At 45.1% G+C, this 19,498-nt stretch overlaps 3 protein-coding genes, 1 long non-coding RNA gene and 1 pseudogene across 4 annotated transcripts in view; 1 reads left to right on the top strand and 4 right to left on the bottom strand.

Moving 5' to 3' along the window:
- Positions 1 to 19,498, top strand: part of LOC127504892 (uncharacterized) — a 72,565-nt gene that overhangs the window by 17,999 nt on the left and 35,068 nt on the right. The window lies entirely within an intron of this gene.
- The window catches only part of LOC127504881 (E3 ubiquitin-protein ligase TRIM39-like), a 55,590-nt pseudogene that overhangs the window by 13,694 nt on the left and 22,398 nt on the right, over positions 1 to 19,498 (bottom strand).
- Positions 1 to 19,498, bottom strand: part of LOC127504877 (E3 ubiquitin-protein ligase TRIM39-like) — a 60,712-nt gene that overhangs the window by 21,724 nt on the left and 19,490 nt on the right. The window lies entirely within an intron of this gene.
- The window catches only part of LOC127504879 (zinc-binding protein A33-like), a 47,731-nt gene that overhangs the window by 8,757 nt on the left and 19,476 nt on the right, over positions 1 to 19,498 (bottom strand). The window lies entirely within an intron of this gene.
- On the bottom strand, positions 8,910 to 16,525 carry LOC127504878 (E3 ubiquitin-protein ligase TRIM11-like). The gene is made up of 6 exons (XM_051880020.1): positions 15,969 to 16,525; positions 15,708 to 15,803; positions 14,916 to 15,149; positions 14,606 to 14,753; positions 11,405 to 11,431; positions 8,910 to 11,308 (listed from the first exon to the last, which is right to left on the bottom strand). Exons 1-6 carry the CDS (start codon positions 16,521 to 16,523, stop codon positions 10,770 to 10,772), a joined length of 1,599 nt encoding a protein of 532 aa, XP_051735980.1. The 5' UTR covers positions 16,524 to 16,525; the 3' UTR covers positions 8,910 to 10,769.

The following is a 19,498-nucleotide window of genomic DNA, read 5'->3' as shown; positions in this document are numbered from 1 at the left end:
GACACTCACACACAGACTGGGAACACAAGGAGAGACTTGGAGACACTGGAGACAGGTAAGTAGATCGCTGGGAGTCCTTGAGGTAAGCATGTAGGTACGTCTAGATGCGAACAAGACCGGACAGTGACTGAGTGTGTGTGACTGTCTTAAGTAGTGGAGGTGATGAGTGTGCTGATGAGGAGCAGGTGCGTGTAATCAGTATTCCGGAGATGGAGTGCGTTGTGATTGGTGGGTGTTGGAGCCTGGCGTGTATGTGACAGTACCCCCCCGACGTCGTGGTGCCCGTCCTCTTCCACATGGGGCAGGTTTGTCGGGATGGGCTGCGTGGAAGGTGTGAAGCAGGTTGGGAGTCCAAGATCTCACGCACCTCGTAGGCTGCACCGTCGTCCAGGATGAGTGGAAGGGGGGATTCGGCTGCTGCTACGCCAGGCTCTGTGGAGAGAGGAACAGAAGGGTGGTGAGGTTTCAGTAGAGACATGTGGAATGTGGGGTGAATGCGATATTGAGGTGGAAGCTGGAGCTGGTACATGACCGGGTTGACCTGCTTGGTGATGGTGAATGGGCCAATGAACCTGGGACTCAGCTTCCGGCAGGGCAGACGCAGCCTGATGTCCCTGGTTGACAGCCAGACCTTCTGTCCAGGTTGGTAGGCAGGGGCGTTGGAACGGTGAAGGTCCGCTGCCATCCTGCGTCTGCGCAGGGCCCGCTGAAGCTGATGATGTGCCGAGTCCCAGACCCTCTCGCTCTCTCGGAACCAGTAGTCGACAGATGGAATGTCCGATGGTTCCCCTGACTAGGGGAACAGTGGGGGTTGGTAACCAAGCACGCACTGGAACGGGGTGAGTCCAGTAGATGGTTGGCGCAGGGAGTTTTGTGCGTACTCGGCCCAACCCAGGTACTGGTTCCAAGAGTCCTGGTGGCCGTGACAGAAGGTACGGAGGCAGCGACCGATCTCCTGGATCTTCCTTTCCGTCTGCCCGTTCGACTGGGGATGGTCGCAAGATGTCAGACTGACGGTCACACCTAGGAGTGAGAAGAATGCTCTCCATACACGGGAAACGAATTGAGGTCCTCTATCTGAGACAATGTCTTCAGGGATACCGTAGTATCTGAATACGTGGTTAAACATGAGTGGAGTGCGCCATGCTCTGGTGGTGTATTGCAAGCCCGGTGGACAACCGTCCACTGGGCTTGCAATACACCACCAGAGCACGGCGCACTCCACTCATCCACACTGCCCACACGTCACTAGGCACTCAGTGTTGGCGGAGGCATTGGAGGAGGGCAAGGTCTCCTCAGACCAGGAGATAGGGCTGACGATGAGGGTTTCAGGAAGAATGTGTTTCTGGTTCTTCGGGTCTTTCCTCTGGAGCGTGCATGCGTGACATCGGCTTTGACGTTCTTGGCGCCGGGACGGTAGGAGATGGTGAAATTAAAGCAGGTGAAGAACAATGCCCAGCGTGCTTGTCTGGGGTTTAGTCTCTTTGCAGCTCGAAGGCACTCAAGGTTTTTATGGTCGGTAAGTACGAGGAAGGGGTGTTTGGCTCCCTCCAGCCAATGCCTCCACTCTTCTAGGGCCAGCTTGATGGCGAGTAGCTCCCTTTTACCGATGTCGTAGTTGATCTCCGCCGGGTTGAGCTTGCGGGAGAAGAAGGCGCATAGATGGAGTCTACTTGGTGTCCCCTGCTGCTGAGATAGCACCGCTCCAACTCCGGTGGTGGAGGCGTCCACTTCCACGACGAAAGGCAGGTCGGGATCAGGGTGCACAAAGAGTGGAGCGGTGGTGAAGGCTTTCTTTAAGGTATAAAACATGGTGGTGGCAGCTGGAGTCCAGGACAGAGACTTGGGCTTGTGGCGGAGTAGGTTGGTAAGTGGACCGGTGATGGAGCTGTAGTTCTTGATGAAACGGCGGTAGAAATTGGCGAAGCCGAGGAATCGTTGGAGTTCTTTAATGGTTGATGGAGTTGGCCAGTTCTGGATGGCATCCACCTTCCTCTCGTCCATCCAGATGCCACTGCTGTCGATGTTGTAGCTAAGGAACTGCACTGAGGGCTGGTGGAAGGAGCACTTTTTAGCTTTAAGGAAGAGGTGAAACTCCTTCAGGCGTTTCAGGACCTCCGCAACGTGGTGGCGATGTTCGGCCAAGCTCCGGGAGTAGATGAGGATATCATCGATTTACACCAAGACGAACTTGTGGAGGAACTCCCGGAGCACCTCGTGGATGAAGTCCTGGAATATGGAGGGGGTGTTGACCAGGCCATACGGCATAACGAGGTACTCGTAGTGGCCGGTGGGTGTCACGAAGGCGGTCTTCCACTCGTCTCCCTCACGTATCCGGATGAGGTTGTAGGCGCTGCGGAGGTCCAACTTGGTGAAGACAGTGGCACCACGGAGATGTTCCAGAGCAGCTGGGATGAGAGGAAGGGGGTAACGGAACTTAACGGTGATGTTATTGAGGGCTCTGTAATCGATGCATGGCTGCAAGCCTCCATCCTTTTTAGCCACGAAGAAGAAACTCGAAGCAGCAGGGGAAGTAGACGGGCAGATGTAACCTTGCGCCAGGGCCTCTTTGATGTATTCCTCCATGGCCTTCTCCTCCGGGATGGACAGGGGATAGATCTTTCCCCTGGGCACTGACTCACCCGGAAGCAGGTCGATGGCGCAGTCCCATGGCCGGTGTGGAGGCAGCTTGGAAGCTCACTGAGGGCAGAAGACGTCGCTGAAGGAGGCGTAACACGGAGGTACATCCACAGAGCATTTCTCGATGGGGCTCTCGATGGACGTGGCACAGACAGAGAGGTGTTCAGGATGAGGAGACGGAGGAACTGGGAGCTCCGAGAAACAGCTGGTGAAACAGGTTTCGCCCCACTTCAGGATCTTGCCGGTCTTCCAGGAGATGACTGGATTGTGCTGCTCCAACCAGGGACGCCCTAGTATCACGTCAGCGGTGGATTCCTCCAGAACCAGCAGATGTAGTTGCTCCGTGTGGAGGATACCCAATCATAATTGGATGGGCCCGACACACCAACGAACAGATCTTCTGCTGAGAGGTTTCCCGGTCACTAGGTGGATCTGGTAGGTAGACGGCGTGGCCATGGTCTTGAGCTTGAGTTGACGGCAGAGGGCGCCAGAGATGAAATTGCCTGCTGACCCAGAATCGAGGAGTGCGACCACTGGAAGAGAGATGTCAGCAGCAGTAAGGTTTACAACATTGGTGAGTGGTTTCATCTTACTTATTGAGGGAATGATGGCACTCACCATTGGTCGAGGTGGACGAATTGGGCATGTGGAGATTACATGCCCAGGAGAAGCACAGGAAAATCAAAAATTCTGGGTCAGCCACCTCTGCCTTTCTGTAGCAGTGAGCCGGGTATTTTCCAGGAGCATGGGTTCGTAGGCTGGTTCTGGAGGGCTGACGGGCTCTGGTCGGCGGAGAGCGATGTTGAATAGTGACTGGCCCTGGTGTTCTTCGAGACACGACTGCATACGAGTGGCGAAGTGGATGGAGAGTTGGATAAACTGTTCGAGCCCAATGGAATCCTCGTATGCAGCGAGATGCAACCGCACTCGAGGGTCTAGACCTTGACGGTAGGTGGTTATCAGAGCCTGCTCGTTCCAGCCGCTTGAAGCAGCTAGCGTTCTGAATTGCAAAGCATAATCATTCACAGACATTGATCCCTGTTTTAAATTGTACAGTTTCTCACCAATAGGAGTCGGTGGCAGGCTTTCCGAAGACCTCCCAGAAATGGGCGACGAAGCCAGAGTAAGAACGAGTGACAGGATTATTCTGGGACCAAATGGAATCGGCCCATTGCAGTGCTTTGCCTTGTAACTGTGAGATTATAAACGCTACCTTGGAGGTATCCGTGGGGTAATAGTGCGGTTGCATCTGTACTGTACTGTACAGTACAGAAGAGACAGAGACTGTAGATGGCAGAGATGGTAGTTTATTGAGACAACAGAGTAAACAGACGTGCAGGTGAGTATCAAGTGACTTGGCAGGTGAATAGGGAGATGAGGATGAGTGATACTGTCCTTTGTGTCGAATAGATGGAGACCAGGGAAGACGATGGAGGATGAACAACGCAGATGGCTTGAGACACTCACACACAGACTGGGAACACGAGGAGAGACTTGGAGATGCTGGAGACAGGTAAGTAGATCGCTGGGAGTCCTTGAGGTAAGCATGTAGGTACGTCTAGATGCGAACGAGACCGGACAGTGACTGAGTGTGTGTGACTGTCTTAAGTAGTGGAGGTGATAAACGTGCTGATGAGGAGCAGGTGCGTGTGATCAGTATTCTGGAGATGGAGTGCGCTGTGATTGGTGGGTGTTGGAGCCTGGCATGTCTGTGATATATATATATATATATATATATATATATATATAGGATAGTGTTATTGGTATACAGTTTAAATGTTATGTAATGTAATGTTGAATATACTGTAAGATTTAATATGTACATCAAATGGCTGCTTAGATTTTGCGGTTGGTGCCCATTTTTGTTGATTTGTCAATCAATTCTGTAATTCTGTTTTCCTCAGGAGCTGTAAAATGTTTCAGTGTGTGTGACTGATGGACCGGATTCAGTCTGGATCAAACCTCCACAGAGTCTCTGGGTTCAGACTGTAACGCTGGAGAACAGCAGATGCTGAAGATGTGCTCAGTCAAACTGGTGGACTGCAGGAAGATGATGAAGTTTCAGTAGCAGCTCCTGACTGTAAAATTAGGTAGGGCAGATAACATTTTGTACATAAAGATAAACATTTTGTAAGCTTTATATTCTAATCACTGAACATGCAGACACATTTGTATTTGGCAAAAGTCTAGTGTCCTTGCGCTATTCAGCCTGAGGGTAGCGCTCTAATGTTGATTGACAGGGTTTAAGTACAAAGACATGACACACATAGAATGCCATCTTAGAATTGCCTTAGGCCCCGTTTACACTAGAGCATTTTTGTTTTAAAACACATAACTTTTGCTATGGTTACACCTGTCGTTTACACTACTCCGGTGTTTTAGATCCTCGAAAACTGCCATTTTAAAATGAAAATGCATTAGTGTAAATGGGGCCTTAATGTATATTCGTTTCCTCAGAATGTTGTTTTAGAATATTACCAGTTGTAGAGGAATTCTGGTAAGGAAAAGAAAGTCTTGTCTATTCTCAGAAAAAACAAACACAACAAAATTATATAAAGGTTTTGAGCACAAAACTAAAGGATTTATGCTTTCATTAATTTGATATGCTACATGCGAAGAACAGACATGCCAACTAGTTACTAACCTGATGCAGACTAATATACACACAGCTGAAGTGGATTGATATCGTCTTGGTCTGGAGCGAGGTTTACGTAAGGTAATGTGAAAATAAGTGGGACAGTCCAAAATCTGCACCAGTTGCTCTAAATTAGAGCGTACTGCAGTTCCATTTTTCACCACAGATTTACATTGGAAAACTGTGGTGGCGCTGTAGAGCTGGAAAGGACTGAAGGTGCATTCACACCACCAGTGACACAATCCCATTCATTTCAATGGAGAGCTGGCGATTTCCGGGGACATGAGACAGGGACAATTGGCGACCGGATCTCAAAGTTGAGATCTGTTCAAATTTATGCAAATGAAGAGCGACTTTTGGGAGCAGCAACCAATAGGAGTAAAGTCAGTGGAGCGCATGTGATCTGTCACTCTTTAGTGCCTTATTAGGCATTTTATGTACTGATTCCATTTGTAGCAGCAAGAAAACTGATTTTTTGTCTACAACATGGAGTAACATCCATGAATGTCATTCACAAACATTATTAGTAGGGGTGCAATGGTATTCATACCAAACTGAACAGTACGGACGTCACGGTTCGGTGCATGCAGTCACATGACGAATATAGTCAGTCACAGGTCGATCCACACTCCAATCCAAAAGGGGGTGCGTGCGGTAATGCAGCGCTGTGTACTACCAGTAAAAAGCACAGAAAGAAAATTCCCTTATTGTGTGGCAGTAAAGTACAAAGTTTCCGTTATCTCAAATGATAATAATTTGATAAAACTGCTATCTCTAGATGATGAGGTAATTGATTATTTATTCACTGTTAAGGTAATTTGTGTATATCTATGAGTAATTATTTTAAAAGATCTGATTATATAAATGTTTGACATCTGTTGGGCAGAAGATCAGTTCTCTCATCTCTGGATTTTCTGTTCATTTTAGACTCTGAGAGAGAAGCAGCCTGAAAGTCCTTCATGTGTCGACAGTGTGGAAAGATTTTCAATCGTAAAGAACACTTCATTGTGCACATGAGAGTTCACACTGGAGAGAAGCCGTTCACATGCCCTCAGTGTGGAAAGAGTTTCACATTGAAACACAATGTCAAAGGTCATCTGCGCATTCACTCTGGATTAAGGCTGTATAACTGTGTTCAGTGTGATTAAACACTTCAAGCCTTCCAAGACATCTGAAATCTCATGCAAATAATAAGTCTTACAAATGTTCTTTTTGTGGAAAGGGCTTTTCATATCTGCAATATTTTAAAGAGCACCAGAAAATGCATACCAGTGTGAGATCTTATATGTGCTTTGAGTGCGGGAAGACCTTTACTTCAGACAGCCAATTGAAACAGCACCAAAGAATTCATACTGGAGAGAAACCTTTCAAGTACTCATATTGTGAAAAGAGTTTGAATGCGTCAGGAAATTAAGCTCTATAGTGGGTACATACACACCTATAAGTGGTGGCCCTTTGGGGAGACACCAATTGATAGTTTGTTTCCTTCCTGTCGTCCAAGCCAGGGTTCCTCTTTAGGACCTGGCAGTGGTTCTTGAAAGGTTATCCCTGGCACCCTTCAAACCCACTGACGAGGTGTCTAAGAAGTTTCTCGCTTTCATAATGGCCTTCCCACTAGCTATTACATCCCTCAAAAGGGTTGGGGACCTGCAGGCACTATCTGTTGATCCCTCCTGCCTCAAGTTTGCTCCTGGGAGGGTAAAGTCCATTCTCCACCCTAGGCCGGGCTATGTGCCCAAGGGGCCATTGAATGTAGTGCAGTCTATCATCCTGCAGGCTCTTCATCCTTCACCACATATCACCTGATCATGAGAGGCTACACCTATTATGCCCTCTTCTGATAAGAGCTCACTCAACTAGAGGAGTGGCAGCCTCTAAAGCCCAGCTATCAGGGGTCTCCCTTCAAGAGGTCTGTGATGCCACTGGCTGGATCTCCCCACACACTTTGATAAGATATTATAGCTTGGATCTGCCCTCCACACCAGGTTCTCAAGTCCTCTCGTCCTGAGCTGTGCCTGACAAGTTTCACACAAGGACAGGCACTAGTCATTATGGTGCAGTGGGTATTTCCTTCCCCAAAGTGTCGTCTTCAACGCAGCACGAGTTCCTTCGAAAGGGAACGTCTCGGGTTATGATTGTAACCCTTGCTCCCTGAGAAGGGAACGAGATGCTGTGTCTCTTTACCACACCTCCTGAGTGCCTGAGAATGACTTGCTTTGAAGTATCAGAAGCTAACACTGTTCAGTGCCGACTCCCCTTTGTAGCTTCTGTGTACACTGTCACTTGTGACGTCATGACGCAACACTAATTCAAGATTGGACTAGTTCTACACGTGCTTCAGACCCTATCATGCTGGAGGCGTTCTCCAAAATGTTGTCTTCGACGCGACATCTCGTTCCCTTCTCAGGGAACAAGGGTTACAGTCATAACCCGAGACGGGTTTCGTAGCCTCGTTACTTTGAATTATAAATCTAATTTTTTGATTTGGTGTGCAGATTCATTTTGGCTTTGTACATAATTTAATCCTTCAAAAGCAGCACATGTATAGATAACTTTTCCAGGTGTAATGTTTCATATTTGGGGGGAATTTATTTGTTTGTTTTAACTGACAAGTCTGGTGATCTCTGTGATCACAAGTCCGGTGGTCACGGAAGTCCCCTGGCTTCAGTACTTCCTACAATAGCTACTGCCATCTTGTGTGTCTGGGCCATACACAGCTCCAAAGATGTGGCGTTGACCGCTACAGCTCTCCCATAGGCAGAGTCATCTGCTCCCGAGTTACCCGTCATGACCAGGAGGGCCGCCCCTGACTCCTCTGTTACGGCCACTGAGGCCATCTCTGAATCCCCTGTGCTCCCTGTCTGGACTAAAGGGGCACGGCCTGTCCCACCAGCCACAAGATGGTCTTTTATTGACCTGAAACATGTAAAAACAGATACTTCAGTTTCATGTTTTCTGCAAAAATATGGGGTTCCCTTTCATTTCTTTTTGATTTGCATTTGTCACAATAGAATGACTTGCTATGTTCATTTTTAGACTTGATGGACATGGAAGAAGAAAGTGAAAAGCTAAATGAAATGGAGGACAAACATCAGTGTCAGAAACCTCAAAATCTCATAACTGAAGAAAAGTTATTCACGGGCCACCAACGTGGAAATATTTTCATTCGGAAAGGTATTAAAAATCACAAACGATACAAATGCCATCAGTGTGAGACGATTTTAACAGTGCAAAAATGATTACTGGATTGCATTAAATTGTGTTGTCATTAAAATTGAATGTTTTTTTTTTTTTCTTAGTTTAGGAAGGTGATGAAAAATGTAAAAGCACTTATAGGGCACATTAAAAATGTAATTTATTGCATCTTCTAATCAAAGCCGCTAATACATAATGTGCAGTGTGCTGATTGTACGCAAAATTACAGCAATGAAAAAGAAGCAAAACCTTGAGTCAGAGGCTTATTTACTGAATATAGAGAATAGTTTTATTTATGTAGTGGTTTTCACAAGTGGCATCAAACAGATTCTGGCCACACGGTTCAACTTCAGACTGCGCACACCAGACCTCATCATCACTGTACGCCAATGAGACACTAGTCTTTATTTGTCACGTGTAACAAACACAACATGTTTATGTTTCATGATGTTGCATTTTGGTTGCAGTTAGATTATGTAACCATAAATTATCATAAGAGTAGTGCACTACATTCTGACTCATGCTCTATATTCCAAATCTTCTGAAGTCATGTGATGCTTAGAGTGAGGAACTGCAACCTGATGAAACATCTGAAGGTGTCATATTTGGATTCAATTCAACACAAAAAGAAACTCTACATCCATTGATTGTGTTTGTACTGTTTTCAGCCTCTAGAGGACACTGTGGTTGGTAAATGTCATGTCCTGTCTGTCCAAAATGTTTATGTGAGATGTTTATTCTGCAGTTTGTATTTGCATATTTATTAGCATGCAGTTTAATACAAGCGATATCAGTTATAGAATTTAATATGTATTTATTCAGATGCTGTAGTTGAAGAACTGCAACATTTTACATCTCATTTCAAGTTAACAGCTGGAGAACAAAGAGAGAAAATGGCTTCAGAAATGGACTCATTACAAGCTGTAATTGTCACAATCGTGAATAAGGCAGAATCGGACTTCTACGAAACGGTGTGTTTATTTATCCAAGGAATCAGAACAGCAAACACATTCAACAACATCAAACAACAACAAGAACAGACAGGGAGTGCAGGGAGTGGGTCCAATATAAAGGGTGTGCTGATGACGATGGACAGGTGCAGGGAATCCGGGAAGAGCGGGAGAGATGATGAGGAAGTGCATTCAGGTGTGGAACAGGGAGGAACATGGGAAACGGAGTCCAGGGCAGGCAAGACTGTAACATTACCTCCTCCTCCCCGGTTAGCGCGTCCTAGCGCCTAAGATGTAACAACGGGGGAGGGGGGGTGGGCGCCCTGGAGACATGCAGGTGCGGGGGGAGGTGCAGACGGTTACGGAGGTCCCCAGGGCGGGTCTAGGAGCTTGAGCCGTCATGGCGGGTCAGGAGCCTTGGGATGCCATGGCGGGTCAGCGGCCATGGCGGGTCAGAGGCCGTGGGCGGCCATGGCAGGTCAGGAGACGTGGGCGGCCATGGCGGTTCCTGAGCCCCACCCACATGTTCCCCACCCACATGCACCCCAAAAATTTTTTCAGGAGCTTTAGGGGGGGCAGGAAGGGCTCGCAGGCTGGAGCGAGCTCATGGGCTGCTGGAGCAGAAATAATGGCATTATTTATAGAAATGAGTTTCCATGGATTCAGTGTTTTTACTTAGGTTTGGCTGGTTAGCATAACCCAGTTAGATAAAGGGGCAGTCACACTTTTCATTCCATTGACTTCCATTCATATGCATGAGTCAGGAAACACAAGTTCATGTGAATTTCACTGCGTTCCAGAGTTCAAGTTTGGTGAACTCTGCCCTGTGAATTTGTATCACATGAAGTCGTGTGACCAATAGAAGACTGATGCTTAACGGTGTGACTCTTAGCCGAATTAAAAGAACGCAAACTTTAAATCTACAGGATTGCAGCTTTGCAGTAAAATGGTGTAGATTGCATATTTTTACATTTTGTGTGTATTATATGTTGAATTATGCTTTTAAAAAAGACGCCACAGAGTGTTACGTCATACTGCGATCATTGCAGTGTCCATAGATATTGTTCATGCTCAAAGTCTAGTGTGACTGTGGCTTTATTTGAAAACAGCCAGTTGTGCTGGAGTAGGGTTGGACCTGAAGGTTGCAGGATTTGATTTGTTCAGTAAAATCTACTTGATCATGGGTCTTAGATTTGTAGCCTCGTCAGTTTGAATTATTAATCTAATTTTTTGATTTGGTGTGCAGATTCATTTTGGCTTTGTACATATTTTAATCCTTAACAACAGCACATGCATAAATAAATTTTACAGGTTTAATGTTTAACGTCTGGGGAATTTATTTGTTCATTTTAACTGACAGGTGTGATGATCAGTGGGTTTGAGTTTTTACCTTCATTATTAAGGCATGGGCTTAAATATGGATAGAGTTTCTCAGTGAAATTCTGACCAGTGAAAGAGTAGATATGAGAGCCGGTGCCCACGTCATAAAAAGAGACCAGACCCTCCTCATAATCCACAAACACTCCCACCATCTCAGGGGTCTTTCTGTGAGGGAAAGAGGCCACTGGATCATCACAAACTAAATATTCATTCTCATTAATCAGAGCCACTGTCCAGAATCCATTCGCTGGAGTCAGTTGGTTTATCTCCTTCCTGTTAATGGATTCTCTGGCCACTCCTAAATCCCACTCAGTCTTTCCCTTCACCTGCACCTCATAGTAAAATCTCCCTGAACTGAATCCCTCCTTTGCCAGAACACAAAAACAGACATCAAATCTCTTTGGGTTTTCTGGTATGTACTGCTCAAAGTCTCCATGACTGACTTGTTTTCCATCATCAGACAGGATGAGATATGGATTTGCTGTATCAGGATCCAGAGTCACATCCACTGAGAGAGATCAGACATTATCAGTCAACTTCAGAGCAACAAGATTAACAAAGTATTCTAAGTGTATTTGAGAAAATTATGTCAATCACACTGTACCTGCATACTTCTGTACACACTTCAACCCTGTGGACACAGATAATATAAGATGTTGAATTATTTGTAGGAATAGTTTCAGGTTAACAATGAGATTATCTCTATTCAGTGGCATGTAAATGTGGCTCATCCATCCATTCCTAAAACAAAATGTGTTTACAGTAAATGTACTTATAACAAAAGTATAAGGGCATATTAATTATTCAGTAACTAAATTGTCCTGTCATGACAACTCTTGGGAAATTGGTATGGTAGTAGATTGGCATGAAAATGGATATGGAAATGTAGATCTGCTACGCTGCTGCAGAGCAAGTACCGAGACTTGCTGCCAATACATTCACACACATTGCTGTGAGCATGTAAGACATGCAGCTGCACATGTAACATACATGAATTAACCCCCCGTAGCAGATCTATACAGGTGGAGCTGAGGAAGGCGAAAGGGTTTCTGAAAGCGCGCTGCAGACTGCTAACAGCAAACACTACCGGTATTTGTTGGATTGTTGAGCTGCAGTTCATTGGCTGCTGATGCGACAACACCAAATCAGCTGTGCTATGTAAATGATGTGATCGCTACCAAATGAGTTAGACCTATCAGCCTGCAACATCTAGAGTTTCATGCCAGAACTTTGTATTTATTTGAGCTGTAAAGTGTCTAAATTGTCCTTGTGAGGTAGAAAAACTTCTATTGTTATGTGCCCAGGTGTTGTTTCCTCCTTATGCCTTGTATGTATATGTAATATTGTGTTGGTCCCCCTTTTGCTGCCAAAACAGCCCTGACCCGTCGAGGCATGGACTCCTCTAGACCCCTGAAGGTGTGCTGTGGTATCTGGACCAAGATGTTAGCAGCAGGTGGAGCTTCCATGGATAGGGCTTGTTTGTTCAGCACATCCCACAGATGCTCGATTGGATTGAGATCTGGGGAATTTGGAGGCCAAGTCAACACCTCAAACTCGTTGTTGTGCTCCTCAAACAATTCCTGAACCATTTTGGCTTTATGGCAGGAGCATTATCTTGCTGAAAGAGGCCAAGGCCACCAGGGAATACCGTTTCCATCATTTAGCGATCCTTGTTAAACTCACTCAAGTCCTTACGCTTGCCCATTTTTCTTGCTTCTAACGCATCAAATTTGAGGACAAAATTTTCAATTGCTGCCTAATATATCCCACCCAATAACAGGTGCCGTGCTGAAGAGATAATCAGTGTTAGGTGAAGTGAATAACACTGATTATCTCTTCATCATGGCACCTGTTAGTGGCTGGGATATATTAGGCAGCAAGTGAAAATTTTGTCCAAATTGTGATGGCTAGACGACTGGGTCAGAGCATCTCCAAAACTGCAGCTCTTGTGGGGTGTTCCCGGTCTGCAGTGGTCAGTATCTATCAAAAGTGCTCCAAGGAAGGAACAGTGGTGAACTGGCGACAGGGTCATGGGCGGCCAAGACTCATTGATGAGCGTGGGGAGTGAAGGCTGGCCCGTGTGGTTCGATCCAACAGACGAGCTACTGTAGCTCAAACTGCTCAAGAAGTTAATGCTGGTTCTGATAGAAAGGTGTCAGAATACACAGAGTATCACAGATTGTTGCGTATGGAGCTGCATAGCTGCAGACCAGTCAGGGTGCCCATGCTGACCCCTGTCCACTGCCGAAAGAGCCAACAGTGGGCACGTGAGCATCAGAACTGGACCACGGAGCAATGGAAGAAGGTGGTCATCATGTTTTCTTTTACATCACGTGGATGGCCATGTGCGTGTGTGTCCCTTACCTGGGGAACACATGGCACCAGGATGCACTATGGGAAGAAGGCAAGCTGGTGGAGGCAGTGTGATGCTTTGGGCAATGTTCTGCTGGGAAACTTTGGGTCCTGCCATCCATGTGGATGTTACTTTGACACGTACCACCTACCTAAGCATTGTTGCAGACCATGTACACCCTTTCATGGAAACGGTATTCCCTGGTGGCCTCTTTCAGCAGGATAATGCTCCTGCCACAAAGCAAAAATGGTTCAGGAATGGTTTGAGGAGCACAACAACGAGTTTGAGGTGTTGACTTCGCCTCCAAATTCCCCAGATCTCAATCCAATCGAGCATCTGTGGGATGTGCTGAACAAACAAGACCGATCCATGGAGGCTCCACCTCGCAACTTACAGGACTTAAAGGATCTGCTGCTAACATCTTGGTGTCAGAAACCACAGCACACCTTCAGGGGTCTAGTGGAGTCCATGCCTCGACGGGTCAGGGCTGTTTTGGCAGCAAAAGGGGGACCAACACAATATTAGTAGGTGTTCATAATGTAATGCCTGATTGGTGTATATATACATATATATATATATATATATATAGCCCTTGTGCTTCTTTTGTACTTGGTCATCTTATTCCCTAGCTATTGGTTGATTTTCTCTGTGCTTCTTGTTTCCTTGTGTTTTTGTTCTGTTCCTTGTTTCCTAGTGTTTAGTATTTTTTTTTTAATCTCTATTAAAGTTTTATCTGCACTTGGATCCAGTTTTCCTCATCTCTAAGTTCGCCCTACGTCATAGAAGACCTGACCCACAATGGATCCAGCCGAAGAAATTTAAAAACTCTGCCAAGAGAAATCAGAGAACTCTGCTCTATATCAGTGGTCCCAAGTTCGATGGTCTCAGCTCTCCCTTCACCGGTGGTTTCTCTGCATTCAAGTCTGGTAATCTCTGTGCTCCCTTGCTTGGTGGTCCCAAGTCCGGTGGTCACGGAAGTTCATCCCCTGGCTTTGGTACTTCCTACAATAGCTACTGCCATCTTGTGTGTCTGGGCCACACACACGTTGACCACTACAGCTGCCCTTATAGGTGGTATCATCTGCTGCTGAGTTCCTCATCACGACCAGGAGGGCCGTCCCTGACTCCTCTGTTACGGCCACTGAGGCCATCTATGAATCCCCTGTGCTCCCTGTCTGGACTATAAAGGGGCACGGCCTATTTCACCTCTGTCAGCCCCACCATGGTCTTTTATCACTCCAGTCTAATGCTAATATGGAGTTTTTAAGTTGATGATTATGTTATGGTTATATTTTCTAAGCAATCCTACAAACTGAGACTAAATAATTGTCTATGGTAATCACCAGCACATAACAGATCCTTAAATTGGATTTGTCCCAGAATTTTCTTTAAAAATATTTCTCATAGTTACTGACAACAAATATTTATACACTGTATTTTATAATCACATACCAGTTTGACTGAGTTTTTCATTTAGTGTCTCATGAGTTTTCTTCAGTTGAGCCAGAGCTCTATACAGAGAGTTCACATTTACATCAGAGTCAATCCGGATCTCAGTCCAGTTCTTGGCATGTCGACGGCTGTACAGGGGTGAGTACATCTACAACAGGTGAGAGAAATATTAAATAATTGTTTTTTATAAAGTTCATTAAATGCTCTTCTTTTGCTCTTTTGCTTACAGAGGCAGCTCATCATGTTTGTGAACAGAGTGTTTGTCCTGTAATGTTGTACATGATGACTGATGAGACAGATGTTGACAGACCTGTATGAGTTGGAGATGATTATCAGTGTGTGAGAGCTGCTCCAGCTCAGTGTTTTTCTTCTTCAGCTCAGTGATTTCCTGCTGCAGCTCTTTAATGAGATCTTCAGCCTGTTTCTCTGCTGCTTTCTGCTGTTCCTCCATCATCTTCAGCAGCTCAGACTGACATCTCTCAAAGGAGCGGATCAGATCAGTGAAGATCTCAACACTGGATGATTTCTCTTTCTCCATGTTCTTCTGATGAATGAGATCAATTTGCAAATTAATTTATTATGTATTCACATATTTATTTAAAAGGATACTTTAAGAAATATGTGACTTTTTAAATCCATTAAATTCAGCATCTGTCACGAACGCTGTCACTGAACATCCTCCTGTCTGCCACCAGAGGTCGCTCTCACCCGAGTATTAGTAATTGGACTACAAATCCCAGAACTCACAAACTTGGACTGATTGCACACACCTATCCACCATTTCATGGCCTATTGAAGCACTGAGCAAGCTAGGCTCAGTGTGAAGTCTTGTTTTGCCAAGGCTAACATTTCTGAGCATTTTCCCCATGATTGTCTTTCCTGGTTTTGACCCTTTTTAGATTATTATTATTTATGACTCTTGCTACCTGCCTTTTGAACCTGGCTTGTTTACCTGGGTATTGTTTCTGTTTGTCTACTGTCTTGCCTGTTAAGACTACAATTAGTGAACCTTCTATGTTGCTTTTGTTACTCTTGGTGCTTCGGCCAATACCAGTTTGTACTTTGAGACTGCTTTTGTGCTGTAATCGTTTTTTCCACTCACTTTTCTTAGTTCTACTGAGTGTTTGATCTCTTGAATCTTCTTCATTCTGTCCTGGATCATCTGATGAACATCTGTCTGTGTCTGAACCAGATGATCCTACATACAGAGAAAAACACATTTATCACTGAATTTATGTTTCCATCTTCCAACTCTTATTTGAATATTGATTTTGAAAACCATTTAAAGACCCAATTGTAGTTTTGTACATTTCAAAGATGTATTTCATGGAGTGTTTAAAGTGTTTTGTCTGTAACTCTTTACCTTCTTCTCTCGACTCTCCTCCTCTATAGGAACAGTGTTGTGAGTCCTGTGTTCTCCTTCAGAGCAGGACAGACAAACACACGTCTGATCATCTCTGCAGAACATCTCCAGAGGTCTCTCATGTTTCTGGCAAATATAATCCTCCAGGTTTTCCACAGCATTGATCAGTGTGTGTTTCATTAGACGTGGGACTCTGAGATGAGGCTCCAGATGATCATCACAGTAAGAGCTTTGACACGTCAGGCAGGACTTCACAGCTTTCTGCTTTCTTTCACCACAGATGTCACAGAACCCTTTAGATTCTCCTAGATTGAGCTTCTTCTTAAAGTGTTGCGCAACCTCTCTGAGTGTTGTATTAATCTTGAGATCAGGTCTTCTGCTGAATTTTTCTTTACAGAGTGGACAGAAGCAGGTCCAAGTGTTCGTCCAGCACTTGCTCAGGCAGGTTCTGCAGAAGTTGTGTCCACATGGAGTGGTGACTGGATCAGTGAACACTTCCAGACAGATGGAGCACTGGAGCTCCTCATTTAGTGCTGGACCACGGGAGGATGCCATGACTGAAAAGATAAGTAGGGCTGTCATGATTCCTTGATTAAATCTGAGTACTCGATTTTTAAAACCTCCTCGATTGCAATTTGCCTGTGTCAATTAACCGTCAAAACACGGGAAGTGGAGCATTCCACAGACGGCAATCCATGGGCCGCATTACATAGGGTATGCATTGATGTCACTTTCCTGCAAGAACACGCCCTCTCAGCCGGACTGAGTGGCAAAAGAGCCTGTTGCATGACTGGATTTAATAGGGGGAACTGCGAAAACGTGAGTAAAACAAAGAATTATCAGTTTAAACTAAAGGTTAGACTCAATAGTGTTCCTTATGACTTCCCAAAGGTCCAGTGATCCTTGGGATTTTGACATGCAGCCAGGAATTGTGTTTTTATTGTATTTATATGTGCCTGATTTCACCACCAGGGAAAAACATAAAGCAAATTTGCCTGTGAACGCTTTATATAAATACAATATAGGTAGGTCTAAATACGGTTGATCATTTATATTTAATGTTATATACACTGATCAGGCATAACATTATAACCACCTTCCCTAATATTGTGTTGGTCCTCCTTTTGCTGCCAAAACAGCCCTGACCCGTCGAGGCATGGACTCCACTAGACCCCTGAAGGTGTGCTGTGGTATCTGCACCAAGATGTTAGCAGCAGATCCTTTAAGTCCTGTAAGTTGTGAGGTGGAGCCTCCAAGGATCAGACTTGTTTGTTCAGCACATCCCACAGATGCTTGATTGGATTGAGATCTGGGGAATTTGGAGGCGAAGTCAACACCTCAAACCGTTCCTGAACCATTTTTGCTTTGTGGCAGGAGCATTATCCTGCTGAAAGAGGCCACAGCCACCAGGGAATACTGTTTCCATGAAAGGGTGGTCATGGTCTGCAACAATGCTTAGGTAGGTGGTACGTGTCAAAGTAACATCCACATGGATGGCAGGACCCAAGGTTTCCCAGCAGAACATTGCCCAAAGCATCACACTGCCTCCACCGGCTTGCCTTCTTCCCATAGTGCATCCTGGTGCCATGTGTTCCCCAGGTAAGAGACGCACACGTGATTCTTCAGACCAGGCCACCTTCTTCCATTGCTCCGTGGTCCAGTTCTGATGCTCACGTGTCCACTGTTGGCTCTTTCGGCAGTGGACAGGGGTCAGCATGGGCATCCTGACTGGTCTGTGGCTATGCAGCTCCATACGCAACAAACTGCTATGCACTGTGTATACTGACACCTTTCTATCAGAACTAGCATTAACTTCTTGAGCAATTTGAGCTACAGCTCGTCTGTTGGATCGAACCACACGGGCCAGCCTTCGCTCCCCACGTGCATCAGTGAGCCTTGGCCGCCCATGACCCTGTCACCAGTTCACCACTGTTCCTTCCTTGGGCCACTTTTGATAGATACTGACCACTGCAGACCGGGAACACCCCACAAGAGCTGCAGTTCTGGAGATGCTCTGACCCAGTTGTCTAGCCATCACAATTTGGTCTTTGTCAAACTCGCTCAAATCCTTACGCTTGCCCATTTTTCCTGCTTCTAACACATCAACTTTGAGGACAAATGTTCACTTGCTGCCTAATATATCCACCCGCTAACAGGTGCCGTGATGAAGAGAGAGTCAGTGTTATTCACTTCACGTGTCAGTGCTCATAATGTTATGCCTGATCTGTCTATATCATATCGTCCAGCCCTAAAACATTTTGTATAGCTTTTGTCAGTGTTTATTTAAAAACCTGCAATTATGCAGAAAATAAGATGGTAAATATTTAATTGATGAGTTGTCAATACAATATATAACAATACAATATATAGGGTATGATTTTACCCCAAAATTCAACATATTGACACAAAATAATAACTGCAAATCCATGTTTCCATTTGTTTCTGTGAATTGCAGTGATCCATTTGCTTCTCTGATTTCTTGTCAAATCTATTTGTACAGTCAATCACAAAGCTCTTTCCTGTTTTAGATGTGTTTTGTGTGTTTTTCGCGGCATTCACGCTGATCTACTGCTGCCACTCTGTCTTTTTGCCAATCAGTGTTGGCGGTGACATCACATGCATACCCTCTATTGGACCGTTTTCAAAGGCTGCACGATATATTTAAACCGTTTAAAAATAACAATTTAGCATAGTGCTATTGTGAAATCACAAAGGCTGCGATTCAGTTAAATAAATATACGCTGTGAGTTTCAGGGTGAAGCAACGCTTTAATTACATGCGTGCAGGTTATGAGTTTCTTCTGTCTCAAAGCGGCTCCGATCACAGTAAATGCTGCTCCACACAAGCTCAGTTTCTGCATGCTGATTGCTTGGGTTTCCAATAATGTGCATTTAGGAAACGCATAAAGTTTGACATATTTTGTGTTTCCTGGGTGCCGCAACTACGTGGCCGAGAGAGCTCAACGAGCTCCAACTGAAGAAAACACATGAAAATAGAAAATAGAACACCAGCAAATTAAGAAAACATCTTCATCAGTTTGAAAACACATGTGCTGCAAATACTCATAACTCAACTAAATATAGAAATGCAATACTCACAACGTACATACGATCAAGGATGTCAAAATAAACAAAAAACTCACCTTTTCAGTCATTGACAACACCATTGACGAGTAGACATTGAACAATAAGCGGTCCCAGCCAGGTTCGTCACTTGTTGGGTCCCCTTGAAACATTTCCTTTGTGGTCTGTAGTATTTGCAGTGCATTTCTGTATTTAGTTGGATTGTGAGTATTTGCAGCACACGTGTTGTCAATGTGATGAAGATGTTTTCTTAACTTGCTGATGTTTTTTCAATTTGCAGCTTGTTAAGCTCTCTCAGCCACCATACACAACCTATATAAAAAATTAAGATTACGTTCGTTTGCGCAATCTCTTGACCTTTCACAGATTCCTAACGTTTGCATATGGTTGCTTATAACGTTCATCTGTGTACGCAGCGCCATTTTCACCAGATTTGTAGTGTAAATT

The sequence above is a fragment of the Ctenopharyngodon idella genome, chromosome 22, assembly GCF_019924925.1.
Source record: "Ctenopharyngodon idella isolate HZGC_01 chromosome 22, HZGC01, whole genome shotgun sequence".
NCBI classification, from domain to species: domain Eukaryota; kingdom Metazoa; phylum Chordata; class Actinopteri; order Cypriniformes; family Xenocyprididae; genus Ctenopharyngodon; species Ctenopharyngodon idella.
The sequence above is the reverse complement of the archived record's forward strand: the minus strand, read 5'-3'. Positions and strand labels throughout refer to the sequence as shown.

What these genes read in the sequence shown, in the direction of transcription:
- LOC127504878 (XM_051880020.1), bottom strand. Translation starts at nt 16,523, where the DNA reads ATGGCATCCTCCCGTGGTCCAGCACTAAATGAGGAGCTCCAGTGCTCC. An exon ending in ACTCAGTAGAACTAAGAAAA is followed by an intron (nt 15,150 to 15,707) that starts GTGAGTGGAAAA and finishes CTCATTCATCAG; the next exon opens with AAGAACATGGAGAAAGAGAA. An exon ending in GTGTGTACAGAAGTATGCAG is followed by an intron (nt 11,309 to 11,404) that starts GTACAGTGTGAT and finishes GATCTCTCTCAG; the next exon opens with TGGATGTGACTCTGGATCCT.